The following is a 20,678-nucleotide window of genomic DNA, read 5'->3' as shown; positions in this document are numbered from 1 at the left end:
ACTAATCTAATAATTTAAAAAACATATGATGCAACAATTTTTTTAAAAAATGATTGGTATGCTCTGTTATCCCACTGAAAAACAGACACAAACAATGAACAAAACTGATCTTCTCTGTATTCCATAATGGGAAACACTGATGAGGATATTAAACCAATATTAAAGTCTTTCCAATGTGTACATTTCATTATAGTTTTGTATAGAAATTCCTCTTCATAACTTACCGTGTTTCCCCCAAAATAAGACAGGGTCTTAGTTTCTTTTGAGCCCTGAAATAAGCACTTGGCCTTATTTTCAGGGACGTCTTATTATTTTTGAGGTGCAGGAGGCGGCGAGTATGGTCACCTTATGGCTGCTGCTGGGGAGGGCTTATTTTCAGGGGAGGGCTTATTTTAATGCACGCGATCAAAAGCCCGATTGGGCCTATTATCTGGGGAGGTCTTATTTTCAGGGAAACAGGATAATACTGCATTTCCAATGAGAACCATTTTGCATAATGACTAGGGCAGTATTGCCAACATAGCATCCTCCAGATATCACGGTCCGCAACATTTTTCATGATGATCAGTGGTGGGATTCAAATTTTTTACTAATAATTCTGTGGTGGGTGGCTTGTTGGGCGTGGCATGACTTAGTGGGCATGGATTGGTGGGCCTGGCAGGGGAAGGATACTCTCCCCATTCCAGGGGAAGGTTACTGCAAAATCCCTATTCCCTCCTGATCAGCTGGGACTCGGGAGGCAGAGAATAGATGGGGGCAGGGGCAGTCAGAGGTGGTATTTACTAGTTCTCCAAACTACTCAAAAATTCCGCTACCGGTTCTCCAGAACTGGACAGTGTTGTGTTCCAGCAGGCGCGTCTGAGCCAATCAGAGGTGTTTCACACAGCGCAGTTGTGGTCTTTTGCCTGTCAGTATTTGTTCTGTTAATAAACGTTTACTTGAGTCGGAGCCTCCTCAATTATTGACGCCTCAGACTATAAAAGTCAGAACCTGCTGAATACCATCTCTGATTATGGTGGTGGTATCATCAAACACCACAGGTGATGAGATGGGCAAAAACTGGGCTGCAGCATTGGACTAGAATCAGAAAGGTTGGGACTTGGTTTCCATTTTGCTAGAATTTTCACAGGGTTATCTTGGACCAGAATAGCAGACTGGGGATTACAATCTCTCTGGTCCAAAACAAAATTTTGTACCCGGCTTTTAGACAAGTGAACTCCTCTCAGAATTTTTTCATACAGTGATATCAAGTGCAAAATGAGGGCAACATGTTTATTCCTTGAAGGAAGAGTGTAATATAAGAAAGCATGTGCTTTTCTTTCATGTAATTACTTTTGGCCACTTGTAATAGGGAAGAACCCGCTTAGCTTAAGAAATCATCGGAAATTATAAAAAAATCAAAGAATCTATAGTAGTCCACAATATATTCCAAAATCATAAAGCCTGTAAAAAGAGCTGGACTCATACTTTAAATTGTTTGTAGAAGATCCCAATAAATAATAATTCAACTTACATACTACATGGCCAGTCTTGACCCAAATATTAAGATTTTAAAAATAGAATATTCCTTTAAACTATTTATTTTGTTTGCTATCCTCCCACTTCCCAACAGGGTTCAATATTTGTTACATACAAGTAAGATACTGTGATGCAGAGGTGGTATTCAACAGGTTCTCACCAGTTTTGGAGAACCGGTAGCAGAAATTTTGAGTAGTTCGGAGAACCGGTAAATACCATCTATGACTGGCCATGTCCTCATCTATTCTCTGCCTCCCGAGTCCCAGCTGATCGGGAGAAAATGGGGATTTTGCTGTAACCTTCCCCTGGAGTGGGGAGGAAATGGAGATTTTACAGTATCCTTCCCCTGCCAGGCCCACCGATCCCCGCCCATCAAGCCATGCCACACCCACTAAGCCACACCCACAGTGCCAGTAATAAAAAAATTTGAATCCCACCACTGCTGTGATGACCGAAAGAGTTGTCCAGTTGTCCCAGCCAAAAAACTGATTTTACTAATAAAAATACAGAACTCCCATAACTCTGGAAATCAAGTAAAATGTGGTTTACTAATTCTAATTATTGACTAAGTGTGGTTATACATTCAATTGCAACATCAGACCTTAAAGATTAAAAAAGTAAGTATTGTAATTGTGCAAAATTAACCATAGAGTTTTTTTCAAAAGGGACCATGGTGAGTTCTGTGTTTGACATTGACTTTGGAAAAATGTTGTCCAGTGGGTCCATTTCAAAGGCAGCATCTTCCTCCAATCTACTCGCTGCCCAGTGCTACAAGCTTGTTAAAGATGTATAGCGATCGTACAGTAGCAATGTGCTAGAGGCCCCAATGTCAGGGTTTCAAAAAACACCCCCAACAAAATAAAACTCCAAGGCTTGGGTTTCCTCAAAGTTCCACTTTATTAGAGATGTCATGTTGGCACATCTGGGAAAACCCGAATCTGAAAGCTTCCAGGCTTTCCCACCCAGTTGAAAGTTCAAGATCCTGCCCCAACACCCACAAGTCCATCACATGGTCCAATCTTTCACTGCCACGAAGCAGATTTCTCCCATCCACATCCAGCCAGGTGCAGAGACAAAAGTGACCTTTACTTTCTAAGAAGAATGTTATTATGGCTACATATCACCCAACACCATATAATCCCCCCTCTCATTTTCCCACAGTAGAAAGTATGGCAGACCTGAAACCCAAAAAGAAAATATGGCTTGCAGGTCTGACACCCATTTTAATTCCCTACAATGTCTTCAATATGCCAGTGCTCCTAAAAATAAACATAGCAGCTCCTACCTCAATCCTTAGTCTAGAAGATTGGGGGTTTTTTTTACGGGAAGTGGGATCTATGAGATGTCAGAAGTCAAGTTCTAACAGTTGCCCAAACATGTTGAGTTATTGACACAAGACATGGAAAAATGTTGAGAAATACCAGGCTATGTCAAGAAGTCAGAACATGTAGGTAGGCAGGGAATCAATTACACAATAACTTTACCATTATCAAATGCTAGTAGTTAAAATATTTTAACAAGCAGTTGACATATACTATATCACCTCAGTCCTTTTAATTAGGTATATCTTGAGATACTATAAACTGTCCATACTGAATTAGCATGCAGTTTTAAAATGTTTTTAAAGTTTCTTTATTCAACCCACTGCTTGACAAATGATCAGAAGCTAAGGATAACTAACCTAAGCACATCCTTAGGAATATAAGAAATTGCTCTAACACCAGAATCTAACTTTTGTTTATGAAATGTAATATTTTTATCTGTGGTAAGCAATGTATCTCACCAGCTACTAGATTCTTTTAAAAAAAAGATGCCAAATATTGAACATGTGTGCTCAAAATCAGAAATGTTCAATCTTTTTGAGGCCATGAATTATCTTTAATCACTGAATAAAGTGCCATGAATTTTCTTACAAAAATACTAGGGGTGGCATTAAAGCTAAATTAAATTTACATTAAATTAAGATGCTTAAAACAATTGTTTCCCATTAATTTAATAAGTTTCTCCAATGTCCTAATCATTATTATTTGGTGTTAAATTTTGAAGGATCTCTAGGTATTTATCTAAATTTCAAGGACAAATTCTACAAACATACTTTCCATGCAAACCTTTTTATATCTCTGACATAAAAACCCATGATGGACTTCCAGGACTTAACAAATATCAAACAAATGACATTAATATTGGTGATTCAAAAGAGTCCTGTTCCATGTTTAAATATCTTCCTACCAGGAACAAATCGGTTAAAAAAAAAAGGAAATTAAAGCAAATATCATTTTTTGTATTAGAACACCGGTACCGGGCTGCAGCATGCCGGAAAACGGGCTATGCAAACAAGTGAAGCCCCATCCGTGCGATGCAGGCAGTATGTGAAACCATACCCCATCCAGTATGGTTTCACATACTGTCTCCACGGAACCAGTGCCTGGTGCCCCAAAGATTGGGGGGGGGGGCTGCTGGCCTAGAACCACCCAAAAAAACTACACTCCTGATTTACCTCAGTTACAAAGAATATACAGCTCAATTAGGGGGATATAGATCTTAGGTTGTCGGAATAGGGATGTTACTGTCTTTTGTATTGCAAGAAACACGATTGCATAGCAGCTTCCTGTAGAAAGAGCTTCTTGCATTTGCTTGGATATTTTTCCCTATTGTTACTGCATTATACCAAATATTAAAGTGCCACTCTGGATTATTTGAAAGGAAAATTCATTGCTGCTTATCTGAACACTTGGCTGAAATAATTTTACAGGTGCCATTTTCAAAGAATGAATGGCAGAAGGAATATGAGGGAGGCAGGTAAGGCCTGGGAGGAGTAGATAAAAATGTGTGGGAGAATCTAATGATTATATTTTAAATGGAACTCTTGAACTGTAAGTTTCAATTTCTCTGCCAACTGCAGAAAAATGTTATTTATCTCTTCTTTCGCCTTCCAGCAAAGTTTGCTGGCTCTATAGTGTGTTGGTGGGGGTGGGGGGAATCTTTATCTAGTTATCTTGATGTGGCTAACCTCAACCTAACCCTGACCTTCCCCCTAAGGCAAGGCTTCACTGGCTTTGATGAAGCCAGCTAATTGAGAATGACCCAGAAGGTAGATGCAATCTATACATTAAGCAATCTTGAAGCAGTCAAAGTCAGATGCAGCACAAAAGACAGAAGTAATTTCCTGGGGGCAAAATTTGTGAGACCTGCAAAGGGACCAAGAACAGAAGGGATCCAAGAATGGTGCAGAAGACGATTGGTGAGCCAGGATTTTATTCCTGAAATTCTGTAACTGTACACACATACACACAAACCTCTCCTTGGCTTTGATAGAGTTCATTGCCTATTGTTTAAAAATTTACTGAACTTCACTGAGTGTCAGGAAATAAAGCCTTAAAGAGACTGGTGCCAATTCCAGAGATTCTCTTCCACTTTGCTGCAATCCACTCCCTTTCATAGGGAACTAGAAGACAATCAAGCAAACCTATTTAGATTTGTAGCTGAGCATTCTGGAGTTGTCCTTCCTATACATCTGGGAGGTGCTGGGCTAAGGAAGGCTACATTTGATGTTTCGAGAAAGAATGAGTCAATAGGAGGATTTTAGCTTTGAAGAAAAAGCAAACGGGGAGGTGGGGGGTCATGCATGCATCTACTCAGTTTCATTCTTATAAATTTAGAGTAGCAAATCACCCACCGCAAAGCACTGGACTGTGTGTTTGTTTTTCACCTGACAAATAAACAAATACTGTCCTGAGGAAAAAAAAATTGAGCTCATTTCAGATTTCTCTACAGGGAAATTTCTATTTAAGCCAAATAATATGTAGAGCTTTATTTTGGAATAATTCCATGAGTTTCCAAAGGCAGGCTTGCAATCCGGGAGTGAGTCTCAGTCTCTCAGTCTCTCAGTCTCTCTCTGACTTGCCCTCTGTCTCTGTCTCTCTTGCTATGTCTCTCTGTCTGTCTCTGTCTCTCTGTCTGTCTCTGTCTCTCTGTCTTGTCATCTGTCTCTGTGTCTCTCTGTGTGTCTCTCTGTCTTGCCCTCTGTCTCTGTGTGTGTGTGTGTGTCTCTCTTTCTCTCTCTGTCTCTTTCTCTCTGTCTCTGTCTCTGTCTCTCTCTCTCTCTCTCTCTCTCTCACACACACACACACACACACACACACACACACAGAGCATTGATTTATCTCCATAAAAACAAGACCTCTCTTGTCTTTGTACTGGAAAGTATGTATCAACACTATGAAGTCAAGGAAGTAGAAGATGATAAGCCAACGAAATAATAGCTGCTCCAGTACCTTAAAGCTGATATTCAAGAACAGCTCTACACCACACTAACCACCTTAGGAATTATGTTCAGTTGTAGCTAAACATAATCTGTAAATAAATATAAATGCTATCTTTCCACCATCTCCCTGAAATCATCTGCTGTCTTTTAAGCCAAAGGATGTTACCCAATAGTAAGTGGCATTCCGTTCCCAGTCAAATCAGCTTTTGTATGTAAAGGGGGAGGTGTATCTTAAAAAAAAACAATTATTGACTTGTTTTTGCATTTGGCTGTTCATCTTAAATTAGCTTTGCCTGGAGAAGATCCCCTCCATCTCCAGATGGACACACGGTATACAAATGAATGGGTTACATACAATTGTAATGATATATGGAATAAAGAGCTAAGGTGGTATAGTGGTTAGAGTGCAGTATTGCAAGCTACTTCTGCTGCCTGCCTGCTGCCTGCAATTTGACAGTTCGAATCTCACCAGGCTCAAGGTTGATTCAGCTTCCCATCCTTCCGAGGTGGGTAAAATGAGGACTCGGATTGTTAGGGGGCAATAGGCTGATTCCATAATCTGCTTATAGAGGGATGTAAAGCACTGTGAAGCGGTATATGTCTAAGCGCTATTGCTGTCTTAGGAAATAGGAACAACTGCAGCAAGGGCAATGATTAGATAATGGGAAACTTACCCAGCAGAAGGATTTACTGCTAACCTACAAACTTACAAAAAAGTAGAGCTAGTTCTTCTGGGTGTGCTTCCTGTTTGGACTATCGCACAAGGCTGGCATCAGTTTAGGGGTATGACAATCCCTCCCTCAACAACAGTGGTTATAAGAGAATGACTGTGGCACAGTGGTTAGGTTTATGAGCTGAGAAGAAAGTTTGCTAGATGATCTCGGGCCAGTCATTCTCAACCTATCCAATCTCACAGACTTGTGGGAAAAATAGGAGAAAGGGCACCCATCTATGCCTCCTGAAGGAAACATATTAAACATATGTCTAATAAATACCTTAAAACAGAGCTTTCCAACCTTGGCAACTGGCAGACTTCAACTCCCAGAATTCCCCAGCCAGCTTTGCTGGTTGAAGTCCTCCAGGCCTAAAGTTACCAAGGTTGGAGACCCCTGCCTTAAAACACCCACATTAAAAATAGTTGGTTTAATAATTTATGTTGGACACATCATCCTATTCTTATATTTCAGTGCAGAATGTTTTATGCCGTAGACTGAATTCAAGGGGAACATATACATGATTAAATAAGTATAAACAGTACAAAACTTTCTAAAAAGCCTTTTCTTCTTTATTGAAATATGTTTTATAGCAGGGATGAATAATTATTTGGGATACAAGGAGTACAGGCATGCTGGGTGATGGAGGAACACCACTGGAGTTGATGGTGCTGAATTTTCCAAGTGCTTTTTTTAGCGTAAGTCAGGGGTGGTATTCAATCAGTTCTGACCGATTCTGGCAAACCAGTAGCGGAAATTTTGAGTAGTTCAGAGAACCGGCAAATACCACCTCTGACTGGCCCCGGCCATCTATTCATTGCCACCCAAGTCCCAGCTGATTGGACTCCCAGCTGATTGGCTTGGTCTTCTTCTATTGCCCTGCACAGGAGAACGGAGCTGGAAAGCAGGTTAATGTGGTGGGGAGGGAATGGAGATTTTACAGTATCCTTCCGCTCCCACGCCCACCAGGCCATGTCCACAGAACCAGTAGTAAATATTTTTGAATCCCACCACTAGCGTAGGGTAAGATATAATACAAAAGAGATGTATGAAGCCTAGCAGAGACTTAATGCACTCATCTTCATTGTTAAACCAAAATAAATAATTGTTATCAATAAAAATATGGTTTTTGCTGTTAGTTTTCAGTAATGTAATTTGGAAGGAGGACACTTCAGGTGCTACAAAATTAGGTGTGAAAACCTCATGCAAGTTGCTCAGTTCTGATTCATAGTATCATTGTTTTATCTCAATCAGAATGTGTGAATCACTGAAAGATAGAGATGTGCCAGGCATCTGCATTCGAAGACATTGCTTCCCTTTTAGCCTGGGTTGTGAATCATTTAGCTGATGAACGTAAGACCATTTTTGGTATCCTCTTTTATACACAGACAGGCAGCGACTGGGTGGGACACTAATTTAAGGAGACAGGCATGTCTCATGATGGATGAAACCAGGGACTTATATTTTTAAAATTGTCTTTAGGGCCAGCTTCTGATTTCTTTTTAATTATGCATGTTAAGCTTATTTTTACATTATAACATTTAAATTTTCTTGCCTGAAAGCTATGGAAAGCCAAAACTTCTCGTGCTGAGTCTGAAAAATTGCCAGAAGTCAAGTGACAATTTTCCAAGTTTTCTTATCGGGCAGGGTAATCCTCAAAAACTTTTACCACCATTGTCATGATCTGTATTAAGGAAATCAAGCAATCCACCAAAATATGCACCGACTCTCTGTTTCCAGGGATGGGCAAATTCTGTTGGTCCAAAAGGCTCTTTAGAGCTTTGAGTTGGGTGTTGCTTTCAAAAAATAAGCATGGTGATAGACTTTCAGCCGTTCTAAGATATAAAATGGTGTTGTAACCATTTGCAAGAATCCATTCTTGCTCCTTAATCTTTTCTATTCCCCTATTAAAAAAACATCCTGAATGTTTTAACCTAAGTATTTGATCTGTGAGACCAGAAAGGCAACTGTGTCAGGCAGGGGTGAAATCCAGCAGGTTCTGACAGGTTCTGGAGAACCGGTAGCGGAAATTTTGAGTAATTCGGAGAACTGGCAAATGCCACCTCTGGCTAGCCCTAGAGTGGACGGGAATGGAGATTTTGTATTATCATTCCCCTGCCACGTCCACCAAGCCACATCACACCCACCAAGCAATGCCCACAGAATTGGTAGTAAAAACATTTGAATTTCACCACAGGTGTCAGGTTGCATGCAATCAGTGCATCATACTCTGTGCACCCAGGCTCAATTCTTATCTCATTCTAACTTAGAAGCAAGCAAGATCTCATTTCCCCCTTCTCTTTTCTGAAGACGGTGAGCGTGATCAGAATGATATCTGCCTCTTGCCATTATTCTTTAAGAAAACTCTGTCCCCCGCTCCTCCCCCCGAAGGCCAAGCTGGGAAATGAGTTGACAAACAACTGGACACTTATTTCTTTTTCTTTTAGGGATAGGAACTACAGTTATTTCATTTTTTTAAAAAAAGGAATAACTTGGCAGAAAGACTTGTGAGCACAGAGGAGAATACTAAAACTGCTGCAGAAAACATGATGGAGATTAGATTAAGGAAATCATGAAACCGAGGAAGAAAAGATTAAATTAGAAGCCAAATGAGGCAGCCACATTTTTGATACTTGTAATAGGTCGGACATCCTCAATTTAATAGCACCACAAAATATGGAAGCTTTATTGACTTGGAAGGCATCTAAGTAGGGTGGACATTCTTTTAATTATGTTTCTGTTTGGTGAATCACATAAGATAGAAAGTTTTAAGCATCTTTTCATAACTTCTTCATTATTTTAAGTCCTAGTAACTACTTTGAGATATAGCCAGTAAGAGTATTTCTATTTACTTGTAATATAGATAATAACTTCCTTCCTTCCTTCCTCCCCTCTTCCTCTTCCTCTTCTTCTTCCCCTTTTGGAGGAGGGATCCTGAGATCAATGCACCTCATGCTCACGTTAGCTCATGTCTGTAACTGGAAGTTGTATATTATAAAATAGTCCTAGCATGGGACTGCTAGGACTATTTTATAATATATATAAAAAGTCTGAATGAAAAAATAGATTCTTTCCTCATCCCGCACAGGATAGAATTTTGCAGACAAGATTTAGTTAAACATATCCAATAGTTATACTCTTTTAAAATTAAAATTAAAATAAAAAGGGCAAAAATGTCTTTCAGTAATTCATATTTGCTGATTCAATGGACTTGTAAAATTTGTTATTGAACTGCACTTCAAACAGCAAAAGGAAATAAATCTCTACCTTAAGCAACTTATTAACTCACTTTCTATAGGCAACAGAAAAGAGAGAGATGAAAAAGAAAAAGAAGAAACATTTATTTATAACTTTCCAATCCCAGTTTTTTCATCCATTATAACAAATCTGCATCAAGATAACTATTTATATCAAGTCCTTGCATTTAGGCTTAACACACAAGCCTCAGCACAGGCTGAAATCATTTCTGAATAATTATGTACAGAATTACAGTGCCAGTTTCATGTACTAAGTGCACAATTGGACAGATATCCCCATAATTCCCTACAAGGATAATTATTGACAGTCTCTTGCTGATGCTTTTCTCCCAAAGTAAAAGGACACAAAGAGTCAACATAGGGGAAATGTGCAAGCGTTTTTTAATCGTCTTGGTTTAATTATGTCATCTTAATTTGGCACCATGATGCTTGTTTATTATGAATGGGAAACTGGATTAGCCAGCTTGCTAAAGTGCACATTGATGGTTAATATTTTGAAATGGATTGTGTTTTGGTGGCTCCCGTATACGCCTCTTAATTTTACAAGCATAAAGTTTAGTGTACATGGAGAAATCATCCAAAATGTAACAAAGAGTTCCTATGCTGTCACGATCGGGAGAAGAAAACATGGTTTTCTCCCTGAAGCTATTTTGATTATATCTGCTCAATTGGAGACCTTCTCTCTGAAACTTGTCTCGCCTGAATTCCTTTTACAAATTTTGAGATCTAAACCTGGCTCCAACAAATGAGCTAATATCCTGTTTAAATTAAAGGGATTCTACTTTTAGGGCAATTCCAGATCTGAACGGTCTTAAGGTGCCGTTACTATTTACTAACTATATAAATGCCTGGAGTTGTGTGGGTTGCTAGGAATGCAGAAAGCTTTCCTTGATTGTGTATTTTATGATATTTGTGTGCTGCTTTTTAATCAAAGGGATTAAGACACTGAGCTTGTCGATCAGAAAGATCAGCAGTTCCAGTGGTTTGAATCCCTAGCGCTGCGTAACAGAGTGAGCTCCCGTTACTTGTCCCAGATTCTGCCAACCTAGCAGTTTGAAAACATGTAAAAATGCAAGTAGAAAAATAGGAACCACCTTTGGCGGGAAGGTAACAGTGTTCTGTGTGCTTTTGGCATTTAGTCATGCCGGCCACATGACCACAGAGCCGTCTTCGGACAGCGCTGGCTCTTCACCTTTGAAACGGAGATGAGCACCGCCCCCTAGAGTCGGGAACGACTAGCACATATGTGCAAGGGGAACCTTTACCCTTACCTTTAAATGAAAATAATTATGAGAAATCCAATATATTATAATGAATATAGTTTCAAAATAATAGATTTTAAAAGGCAATTGACTCTTCTTTGGAATCAAATATTAGATGGGTGCATTAAAACTAGATGGTTTATTATGCTGGCCTCCTGAAATGTAGCAATAAGGGAGGTAAATTAGAAATACAACCTAACTGGAATTATTTTCACTTCATCATCAGTTCTATATACCAGCTTGCTCCCCCCCCCCCCCCAAATTAACTTTATTTCCCTCTCCATTATTTACTGATGCCTAATTGTGGTTTCGAAGGCACCAGCAGGCTTTTCTATTTAAAACTGGAAATCCTGTCCCTATTATCTTGAGTGTTGGGTCACTATCTATTTCATACCATTGTTGACTCACTAAAAGATTAAGTGCAACCACTGACTCCCAACAGGTTTCCCATCTTTATAGTGGACAATGATAAGGAATTCCTTCAGGAATTGTCATGCAGGTGCAATAGTGACAAATTTAACAGTCAAGAAACTGTTAATGGGATGAAGCTGTCAAGAACTGATGAAAGTTATCCCAGGAGAAAAAAAACCTAGCATTTTAAGTATAATTCTGAGAGTACTCATGGTAGGTGAATGGTCTACAGTGTCACTAAAATGAAGGACTTCTAAAATGACTTGTAATGCACATCATAGTAATTCAGATCAGGACATTGTGGTGAGCAGAAAAACAGAAATCTCAGAATTGGCATCATTCAATCAACATGGCTGCATTTACACTGTCTTGCCTACATAAATTGCTTGACTATCGTAATTACATCTCGAATTAGCCTTTTAAAAACTACTCTACCTGAGGGATTTCCTGGCTTTATATGAACTTGTCCAGAAGTATTAGTAGCCTTCTAAAGATGTCCTTGCTTTTTTATGACTACGTGTCAGGCCCAAAGGAGAAGTTCTTCTCTTACATTTTTCACAAACTGAGAACATTCTTGAGGATCACATACAGTTTCCATACTTTCTATTTTTGGAAAAGGCATCAAAAAGTTTCTTGAGAGAGTCCTTTTTAGTTTGTGCTACATTAAATTGCTGCATTATCAGGGGTTGGCAATTTTCTTCTATGTATGATCCAGAGTCCATGGAATCACTAGTATCATTTCCAAAGGAATTGTTCTATGGAGAGATGAAGTGGAAAGAGGAGTAGAGAAGAGTGGAAGGGAGGAGGGGAGAAAGAGGGAAAGAGAGAAAGACGAGAGGGGATAGGAGAGATGGAAGCAGAGGTGAGGAAAAGAGTAGGAGAGAGAGAAGGAGAGGAAAGAGGAGAGAGGAAGGGGAAGTAGAGAAGAGAAAGGAGAGAAGGGAGAAGAAAGTACTAAGGGAACGAAGGAGGTAAGGAGGGGGAGAGAAGGAGGGGAGGTAGAGTTGTAGAACTAGGTATATGATGATGTATGGAAAGCAGAAGAGCAAATGAGAGTTGTTGTTGGTACATGGTGAGAGGAATTGATATAATATTGGATAACATATAATAGTGTTTGTTAAGATGTAATGGTATACTTGTGGATTTATATGAAAATAAACATTTTTTTAAAGGAATTGTTGTTCTGGCTATGTATCTGGTGAAGCTGTCACCAAGATGGGCACGGAAGGAGGTGCTAACTGCGCTCTCTCTTGTAAACTAGGCAAATATATTTATTTGGATGATCACACGCCAGATGGTTTCAAGGGACAGGTCACATCCAGCCTGTAGGACATAGGTGGATAATCCCTGCTCTATATGGTAGTTTAAGGAGCCATCGTGGTGCAGTGGTTAGAATGCAGTATTAAAGCTGACTGCTCACTGCCAGGAGTTCGATCCTGACTGGCTCCATCCATCCTTCCAAGGTCAATAAAATGAGGACGCACATTGCTGGGGTCAATATGCTGACTATATAAACTGCTTACAGAGTGTTGTCCATTATGGAGTGGTATATAAGTCTAAGTGCTGGTGCTATTATTCAATTTTTATGATATTATGTTAATATTTATTGCTGTAAGTAGTTCATTGAGTGATCTAACAACAAAAACAAGCTACAAATATAATACAATAATTATGCTGGAGGAAGCGCACACTGAGGGGTTTTTTAATTAATTGTTTTTTAAAAGTTGTAAGGGGTTCCAGGGGTGGGGGGGGAAGTCAGGAGGGATGGGAGAGCCAGGCACCTAGGTGTGGTCGAGGGGGGAGGGAGCGGAGTGGGGGAGGAGAGGGAAGATAGCATTCCTGTGCAGGGCTCCTTGATACCAACGGTCGTGGGGAGGGGCAGGTGCGAGGACAGATCAAGAGCGCGTAGTCGGTTGGGAGACCGGGGTTTTTGGTCATTCCCGGTCGTTCGTACCAACCCCTGCAGACTAGGTGGTCAGGTTCTACAGACCCAAGGCCTGAGACTGATGTTATGCAACGCGAGGTCCGTTGTCAATAAGGCCTCCCTCATCCACGATCTAATTTTGGAGGGGGTGCCGGACCTCGCAGGAATAACCGAGACCTGGTTGGGCCACGAGGGTGGTTTACCCCTCGTGGAAATGTGCCCGCCAGGTTATCGAGCATTTCACCAGCCTCGGGCCCAGGGAAGGGGCGGTGGGGTAGCAGTGATTATCCGGGAAGACTTAGAGCCGAGAGAGTTCACTGTGCCACAGACATCCGGGTGTGAGTCCCTTGTCGTGAGATGGGGCCCAGGGAGGCAGTTGGGCCTGCTGATAGTATACCTGGCTCCTCGCTATACGTCAGCGGCGCTGCCTGAACTCCTCGAGCTGATCTCATCGGTGGCGGTTGAGACCCCCAAACTGTTAGTGATGGGGGATTTTAATCTGCCGTCGATGGGAGAAGCGTCTGAGGGGGTTCGGGAGTTCATGGCTTCCATGACAGCCATGGACCTGACCCAGTTAATTCAGGGCCCTACTCACGAGGGAGGCCACACGCTGGACCTTGTCTTTGTCTCTGGCCAATGGACGAGTGATCTGGGAATAGGGGATCTAGCTATTATTCCCCTGTCATGGTCGGATCACTCACTTCTCCGGCTTGACTTCCCTGGTGCTACCCCCCACCGCGAGGAGGCGGAACCGGAAGGCATTAGATGGTTCCGCCCCAAGCGCCTGATGGAACCAGATAGGTTCCAGACGGAGCTTGGGCCACCTCCTGTGGATCTGACCCGCCCTCGAGTAGAGGACCTGGTAGACGCATGGAACAGTGCGACTACCGGGGCCCTAGACCGGGTGGCGCCTTTGCGGCCTCTCCTGCGGCGACGAACCACCCTGGCCCCTTGGTTTACTGAGGAGCTAAGGGTGATGAAACGCCACAAGAGACGCCTAGAGAGTCGTTGGAGATCCTCCCGTTCCGAATTTGACCGAGCACAGGCACGAGCCTATTTGAGGACGTACCTTGTGGCACTAAGAGCGGCCAAACGTCAATATTGTGCCGCTCTTATTGCGTCCGCAGATAACCGCCCTGCCGCCCTGTTTCGGGTGACTCGCTCCCTCTTGTTTGAGAGACCGCGGGAAGCCCCTTTACAGGGCAGAGCAGAGGAGTTTGGGAAATATCTACAGGACAAAGTCGCTCAAATCCGGATGGGATGGGCCCCTTTCAGTGGTCCAGTAGAGACGCCCGTGGCGAGTCTTGAGGGACCGCTTTGGGAGGAGTTTGACTCGGTTGCCATCGAGGATTTGGACAGGTTGCGTGGACGTCTGCGACCCACCACATGTTTATTGGACCCGTGTCCCTCCTGGCTTGTACTGGCATCCTGGGAGGTTACGCGCGACTGGCTCCTGGGCCTAGTGAACGCCTCGTTGGGTGAGGGATCTCTACCGGCCGCCTTGAAAGAGGCGGTGGTGAGGCCCCTGCTCAAGAAGCCTTCCCTGGACCCAACGGACCTAGCCAATTATCGTCCTGTCTCCAACCTTCTTTTCTTAGCGAAGGTTGTAGAGAATGTGGTGGTACAGCAGTTCCCACGTCACCTGGAGGAAAATGATTATCTAGACCCACGCCAGTCCGGCTTCCGACCCGGGCACAGCACGGAGACGGCCTTGGTCGCATTGGTTGATGATCTCTGGACGGCCAGAGATAGGGGTTGTTCCTCTATCCTGGTCCTATTAGATCTCTCGGCGGCGTTCGATACCATCGACCATGGTATCCTGTTGCACCGGCTAGAGGGGCTGGGAGTCAGGGGCACCGTTTTACGGTGGTTTGGCTCCTACCTCTCTGACCGGACGCAACGTGTGTTGGCAGGGGAGCAGAGTTCGACCCGGAGGTCACTCACATGTGGAGTGCCACAGGGATCGGTGCTCTCGCCTCTCCTGTTCAACACATACATGAAACCGCTGGGCGAGATCATCCGTGGCTTTGGGGTGGGATATCATCTGTATGCTGATGATACTCAGCTATACATTTCCACCCCGAACCACCCCAATGAGGCCGTCGAAATGATGTCCCGGTGTTTGGAGGCCGTACGGGTCTGGATGGATGGCAACCGACTAAAACTCAACCCTTCCAAGACGGAGTGGCTGTGGCTTCCGGCCCCCCGGTTCAACCAGGTGCTTCCATCTCTGGCCATTGGGGGCGTGCAACTAGCCCCCATGGAACAGGTGCGCAATTTGGGCGTCCTCCTAGATGCCCGGCTGTCCATGGATGACCATGTAACAGCCGTGGCTAGGGGGGCGTTCCATCAGGTCCGCCTGATGCGCCAATTGCGCCCCTTATTGGACCGGGATGCCCTACGCACAGTCACCCATGCGCTAGTGACGTCTCGCCTGGACTACTGCAATGCTCTCTACATGGGGCTTCCCTTGAGATGCACTCGGAGACTACAGTTGGTCCAGAACGCGGCCGCGCGGGTGATTATGGGGAGGTCTAGATACTCCCCTGTAACACCTCTCCTGCGCGAGCTGCACTGGCTTCCTGTGGTCTACCGAGTGCGTTTCAAGGTTTTGATTATGATCTTTAAAGCGCTTCATGGCATAGGACCTAGTTACATGCAGGATCGCATCCTGCCCCACACATCCCTACGACCAATTCGCTCACACAGAGAGGGACTTCTCCGGGTGCCGTCCGCCAAACAGTGTCGGGGGGCGACATCCAGGAGCAGAGCCTTCTCTGTGATGGGCCCAGCCCTGTGGAATGACCTCCCCCGTGACATCAGGATTATTTCCGATCTCCGCTCCTTCCGTGTACAGTTGAAGACCCACCTCTTTCAATCATCCGGCCTGGCTCAACTGTAATCTTTTCATATTCCTCCTGACTGTCTTTTTTAAATTTTAAATTTTTATTGTATATTGGATTTTTTATTTGTTAATGGTTTTAATTTGTCTTAATGTTTTAATCTATTACCTCCTCCGTGCATGTATGTCTTTGTATATATGTATGTTTATATACGTCTTGGTGTACACCGCCCCGAGTCCTGCCCGGAAAGGGAGCGGCTAATAAATCCAAATTTATTATTATTATTATTATTTATTATTATGCTATACTGTAGCTCATTTGCTCATTATTTCTCTGTCTCTCTCAACTTTCCATCTCAAAATGGCTATCAGAAATACATAAACCCTTGAACATAATTAAATGACACAAATACATATTGAAATCAATCTAAGGGAAACAAAAAGGCCTTGTTTCCATGGTGAGTCTTAAGTCCATCTTCAGAAAACAGACTGGGAATCAAACACCAGTTCCTAGAGAGTGAACTGCACAGTTAGGGAGCCTTCTCACAAACACCCAATAAACCGATTCTGAATGCAAAGGCATTTTTAAGAGAACGTTACCTGCATATCTTAATGCGTGAAAAAGTGTATAATGAGAGAATTATGTGCCTTAAAAAAATATTGCAGACTTAAATCAGCACATTAAATTGTGTCCACAAAACAATTGGAAAGATATGCAAGATTGCCCAATTCAGGCATAATATGATCCTAGTATTGTCACCAGTGACATGTTTTGTTGCTGAATACCATTTGAAGTTTCTAGATACTTTTCAAAGGTGCTCAAAGTAAACAAGTTGTAATATTTTTCTCCACTGCTTACTGAATATGCTAGAAGCTCTACAGATAAGCAAAATAATTATCGCTTGTTTAGCCAATGATAAGTTCAGTCTTAACTGGTTTGGCCTTGCGTTTCTGTGCATTGATTGGAAACCTGGATGGGCACTGAAACAATTCAAGATTAAACTAAGATATCACAAACCAACCAGCCATCCTTATTTTGACATCTTCCAGAGAAAGTAGCAGTTAGTAAGAAAATAACAAACCCTGGTTTCAAACTGTGGCTTACCCTCCAGTCCCTTCATATATCACATTAACTCAAGATCATATTGCTTATTGGCTCACTGTAGTATGTGAATTTAGTAATATGTACTCAACCACCTCTTCCATATTCACAGAGAGGATCGCATGAAGTGGGTTTTATATCCTCCTCACCTCTAATAGCCTGTTGTGTTTAACATTCCTGAAGGGCAATACTTCTACTGACAAGGCGAAAAATTAGTTTTAACAAAATAAAATTACATTATCTTCAGAAAAATAGTTTAAAAAATACATATAGCCTTCTTGAAATGCAGACAATTGCCTGTTTCCCAAGGCTTCACAGCTAAATGAACTATTGTTGTATAATTAGAGGGTTGAATTAGGACAGGGAAGATCCAAATTCTAAATCCCAGATCATTGGCTTTGAGTCAGATATAATCTCAAAGAGTTGTTGCAAGAATAAAAACTAAAGGGAGATAACTGTGCATATAACTTTAAGCAACTAATGAAAAGATGATATTACAAATAAAATAAATACACAGCTAGAAACATTTGGAAGACCCTTTCAAATGGAAACAAGACATCAAATTAGAAAAGTTACTGCTGCATCCAACATGGGATTAAAGTAGCTCTCTTGGCAAATATCTCTATGGTTTATTGTAGATTCAAATCTGGAAATGTCTGCACCCTTCGCTAACTTTCCCAATTGTCCCATCTCCCACAAATTCAGTTCAACTGTTTCTGAGAATAAAAGATGAAGTTTCATTAAAAGTCTTTCAATCTACTTTCCTCTGGATTAAAAGTAATAAAAATAGTTGCTATTGGTGTAAAAATAATTTAAAATTAGTAGAAGCCATATAATAATTTTGAAGGATAAATTTTTTTTAAAAGGTATTGTCGATGTATTGGTTAATTTTGTAAGGAACCTTATTTGCCTTATTTTCATGTGCAAATAATTTAAGTACTAAATGACTTTAATGCAACTATGTAAATAAAAATTAAAACAATACTTTAAAAACTTTGTATAAAATCTTGCATGAAACAAACGAGAATGCCTTACCAATCACATATGTCTTGCAGAGTAATCCTAAACCCATTTATTGAGACACAAGTCCAACAAATTCAGGATATCAAGTAAAATATTCATGGGAATGTAGCCTGAACATTACACAAATTAATTTCGGCATTAAAGCAAAATCTGGTTGACTACTTTAGCCACAGAAACACAACGCATTAAAAAACAAAAAGAAAAGAAAAACACATAGTTTCTTCACTTCTACTCAAATGATTAGAACAGCCTATGCTTTTCAAAACATTTTGACTAACCCAGGCATATACGTAACATCTCAGATACTGATCAAAATCTGTTGTTTAAACAATTGTCCTTCATACCAGACTTTAATGGGTACACCTACTTTAATAATGAATAATGTGCTATATGGAACAAAACCACTTTCCAAAAGTTCCAGGAGATGATGTAAAAGATTAAACCTTTTCATCTTGTTTTTTCAAATCAAAACCATCATTGCCCTTTGCACACAATCGTGAATCAACTGAGAGTTATTATGCATGAGAAGAAGTTCCAAAAGACTCCATGGAAAGGCTACCTTATCTTGAATGATCTTGCCCTCTTTTACTGATCATGAAGAGGTAAATTTCTTCCCAATGGACAGACAGGGGAGGGGAACCAATACATCACTGCTATATTAGTCATTGTCTAATTATGGAACTTTATGTATTCCACTCTCAACTTTCAAGAGAGTCAGTCCTTTTCAGCAACCAGCTTTCTCACATTAAGAATTTGTTAAATCCTTTTTTCCTGCTAAATTGAATCCTGTTGATTTCTACTTCCCTCCGTCTTCTTTCGTCTTTCCCTTTTCTACACCTGTAGGTCAATAACCCAGGATAGAAATTCCACAACAGGAGTTTTGTCCCAGTGCTAGAGATGATTTTCTTGTGCATGGTAACAATGTGCTGCACAGGCTCAGAAGGAAGTTCAAGATACAATCTATTATTCCTGATCTTGAGACCCAACCCACTGCAAGATTCTGGCCTTCTCCCTTTAGCATTGGTAGGATCTGCAGCTACCAGGAAGCTCAGAAGGAGCCAGTAACAACTGCCATAAGGAAGACGCAGTCATAGGGAGGTGCTGGGAGGGGGAGATGAAGCCTGTACAAGATTGTCTAACTTTCCACCTTGCACACATTTGAAAATGGGGAGAGGAATACAAGGGAGGCCACTATAGAATAGAGCGTTATGTCTGAACACACAACAATCCCAGAATCATAATGTCCTTTAGCGTTGGCACGTTAGAAATTTTAACAAAAATGCTTATGATATTTGGTTTATTATGAACATTCTTAAACAGTAGGCTTTGTTGCTTATTTCAAGCTATCTCAATGTACAACCTAGAGTTTTTCAAAGAATTTTGAGATTTTTAATAAAATGCATTTTGATTTTACTCCTATTTGAGGATTTAAGGAAGTGAAATTCATAACTTTTTTTATCATGGAGTGGAATATTTTATGCCACATGTACATACAACGTAGTGGAAAAACGAAATAATATTTTTACCTGAAATCACTTCCTCTTACTGAAGGGGGGGATCCCCATATTCCTGCCCCCTCCACGCTTCCTTCTATAATATGCTTTTTTTCTGATTCTAGTACCAGGGTGTTTTTAATCCGTTACCCCTGCCCCCCCTTCTCGCCATCTTAACTCCCCCCCCCCAGTTTGAAATAAAGAATTCCTGAGATCCACCTTTTACATCTTTCTGTCTCAAAATACACATGCAGAAGTGCCAAGAAAAAGGGAAGATGGCCGTTTCTGATCCAATATAAAAGCTCTTTTGTTGCATTCACATACAAAAGCCAAGAATCACGTTTCATATCTAGGCCCTGAAGGACAGGAAGGCATTGGTCCTCCAGTTCTATAGCACAGAAGTAAAGCTCTCCCCAAACTTTGGGAAAGTTACACAGAGAATCCAGAGCCAAATTTTTTTTAAGGGGGAGAATGAAAAAGAAATTGGGGAAGTTAGTGGAATTCAATAGCTCTCCTGTGGGTTCTATTTAACCCCCTGTATTCCTTGTATAAAGGAGGAAATGTAATCGCAGTGCGTCCACCACCGAGATCGTGTTTTGTTTTGGTTTTTTTTTCTTTTAAGGGAAAGAAAACACAACCAACCAGTTGATCCGTTCAGGAGCAGCAAAAGTAGCAAGCTGGCTGTGATCACTTACTTGTCCGTCTCTTGTGACATGTTTGATCCAATGAACTCTCTCCCCTTTTCCAGATGCCTCAGTCTCTCTGGTGAAACTGGACTTTCAAGTCTGTGCAGGTAAAGGTGTGTGTGTGTGCGTGCGTGCGTGTGTGTGCGCTCGCGTGTGAGAGCGAGCGAGCTCCCGGGACGGCAG

General features: G+C 41.6%; 1 protein-coding gene across 2 annotated transcripts in view; it reads right to left on the bottom strand.

The window, feature by feature from the left end:
- Window positions 1–20,638, bottom strand: part of GRHL2 (grainyhead like transcription factor 2) — a 96,639-nt gene extending 76,001 nt beyond the window's left edge. For both annotated transcript variants that reach the window (XM_081951188.1, XM_081951189.1), the window contains exon 1: window positions 20,505–20,638. In XM_081951188.1, coding sequence (XP_081807314.1) covers window positions 20,505–20,524 — 20 coding nt within the window. In that variant the 5' untranslated portion in view covers window positions 20,525–20,638. The remainder of the gene's footprint in view (window positions 1–20,504) is intronic.
- Between the last annotated feature and the right edge of the window lie 40 nt (window positions 20,639–20,678).

This window comes from Natrix helvetica, assembly GCF_964273705.1.
Source record: "Natrix helvetica genome assembly, chromosome: 4".
In the NCBI taxonomy this organism is placed as follows: Eukaryota; Metazoa; Chordata; class Lepidosauria; order Squamata; family Natricidae; genus Natrix; species Natrix helvetica.
This window is presented reverse-complemented; position numbering and strand designations above follow the sequence as displayed.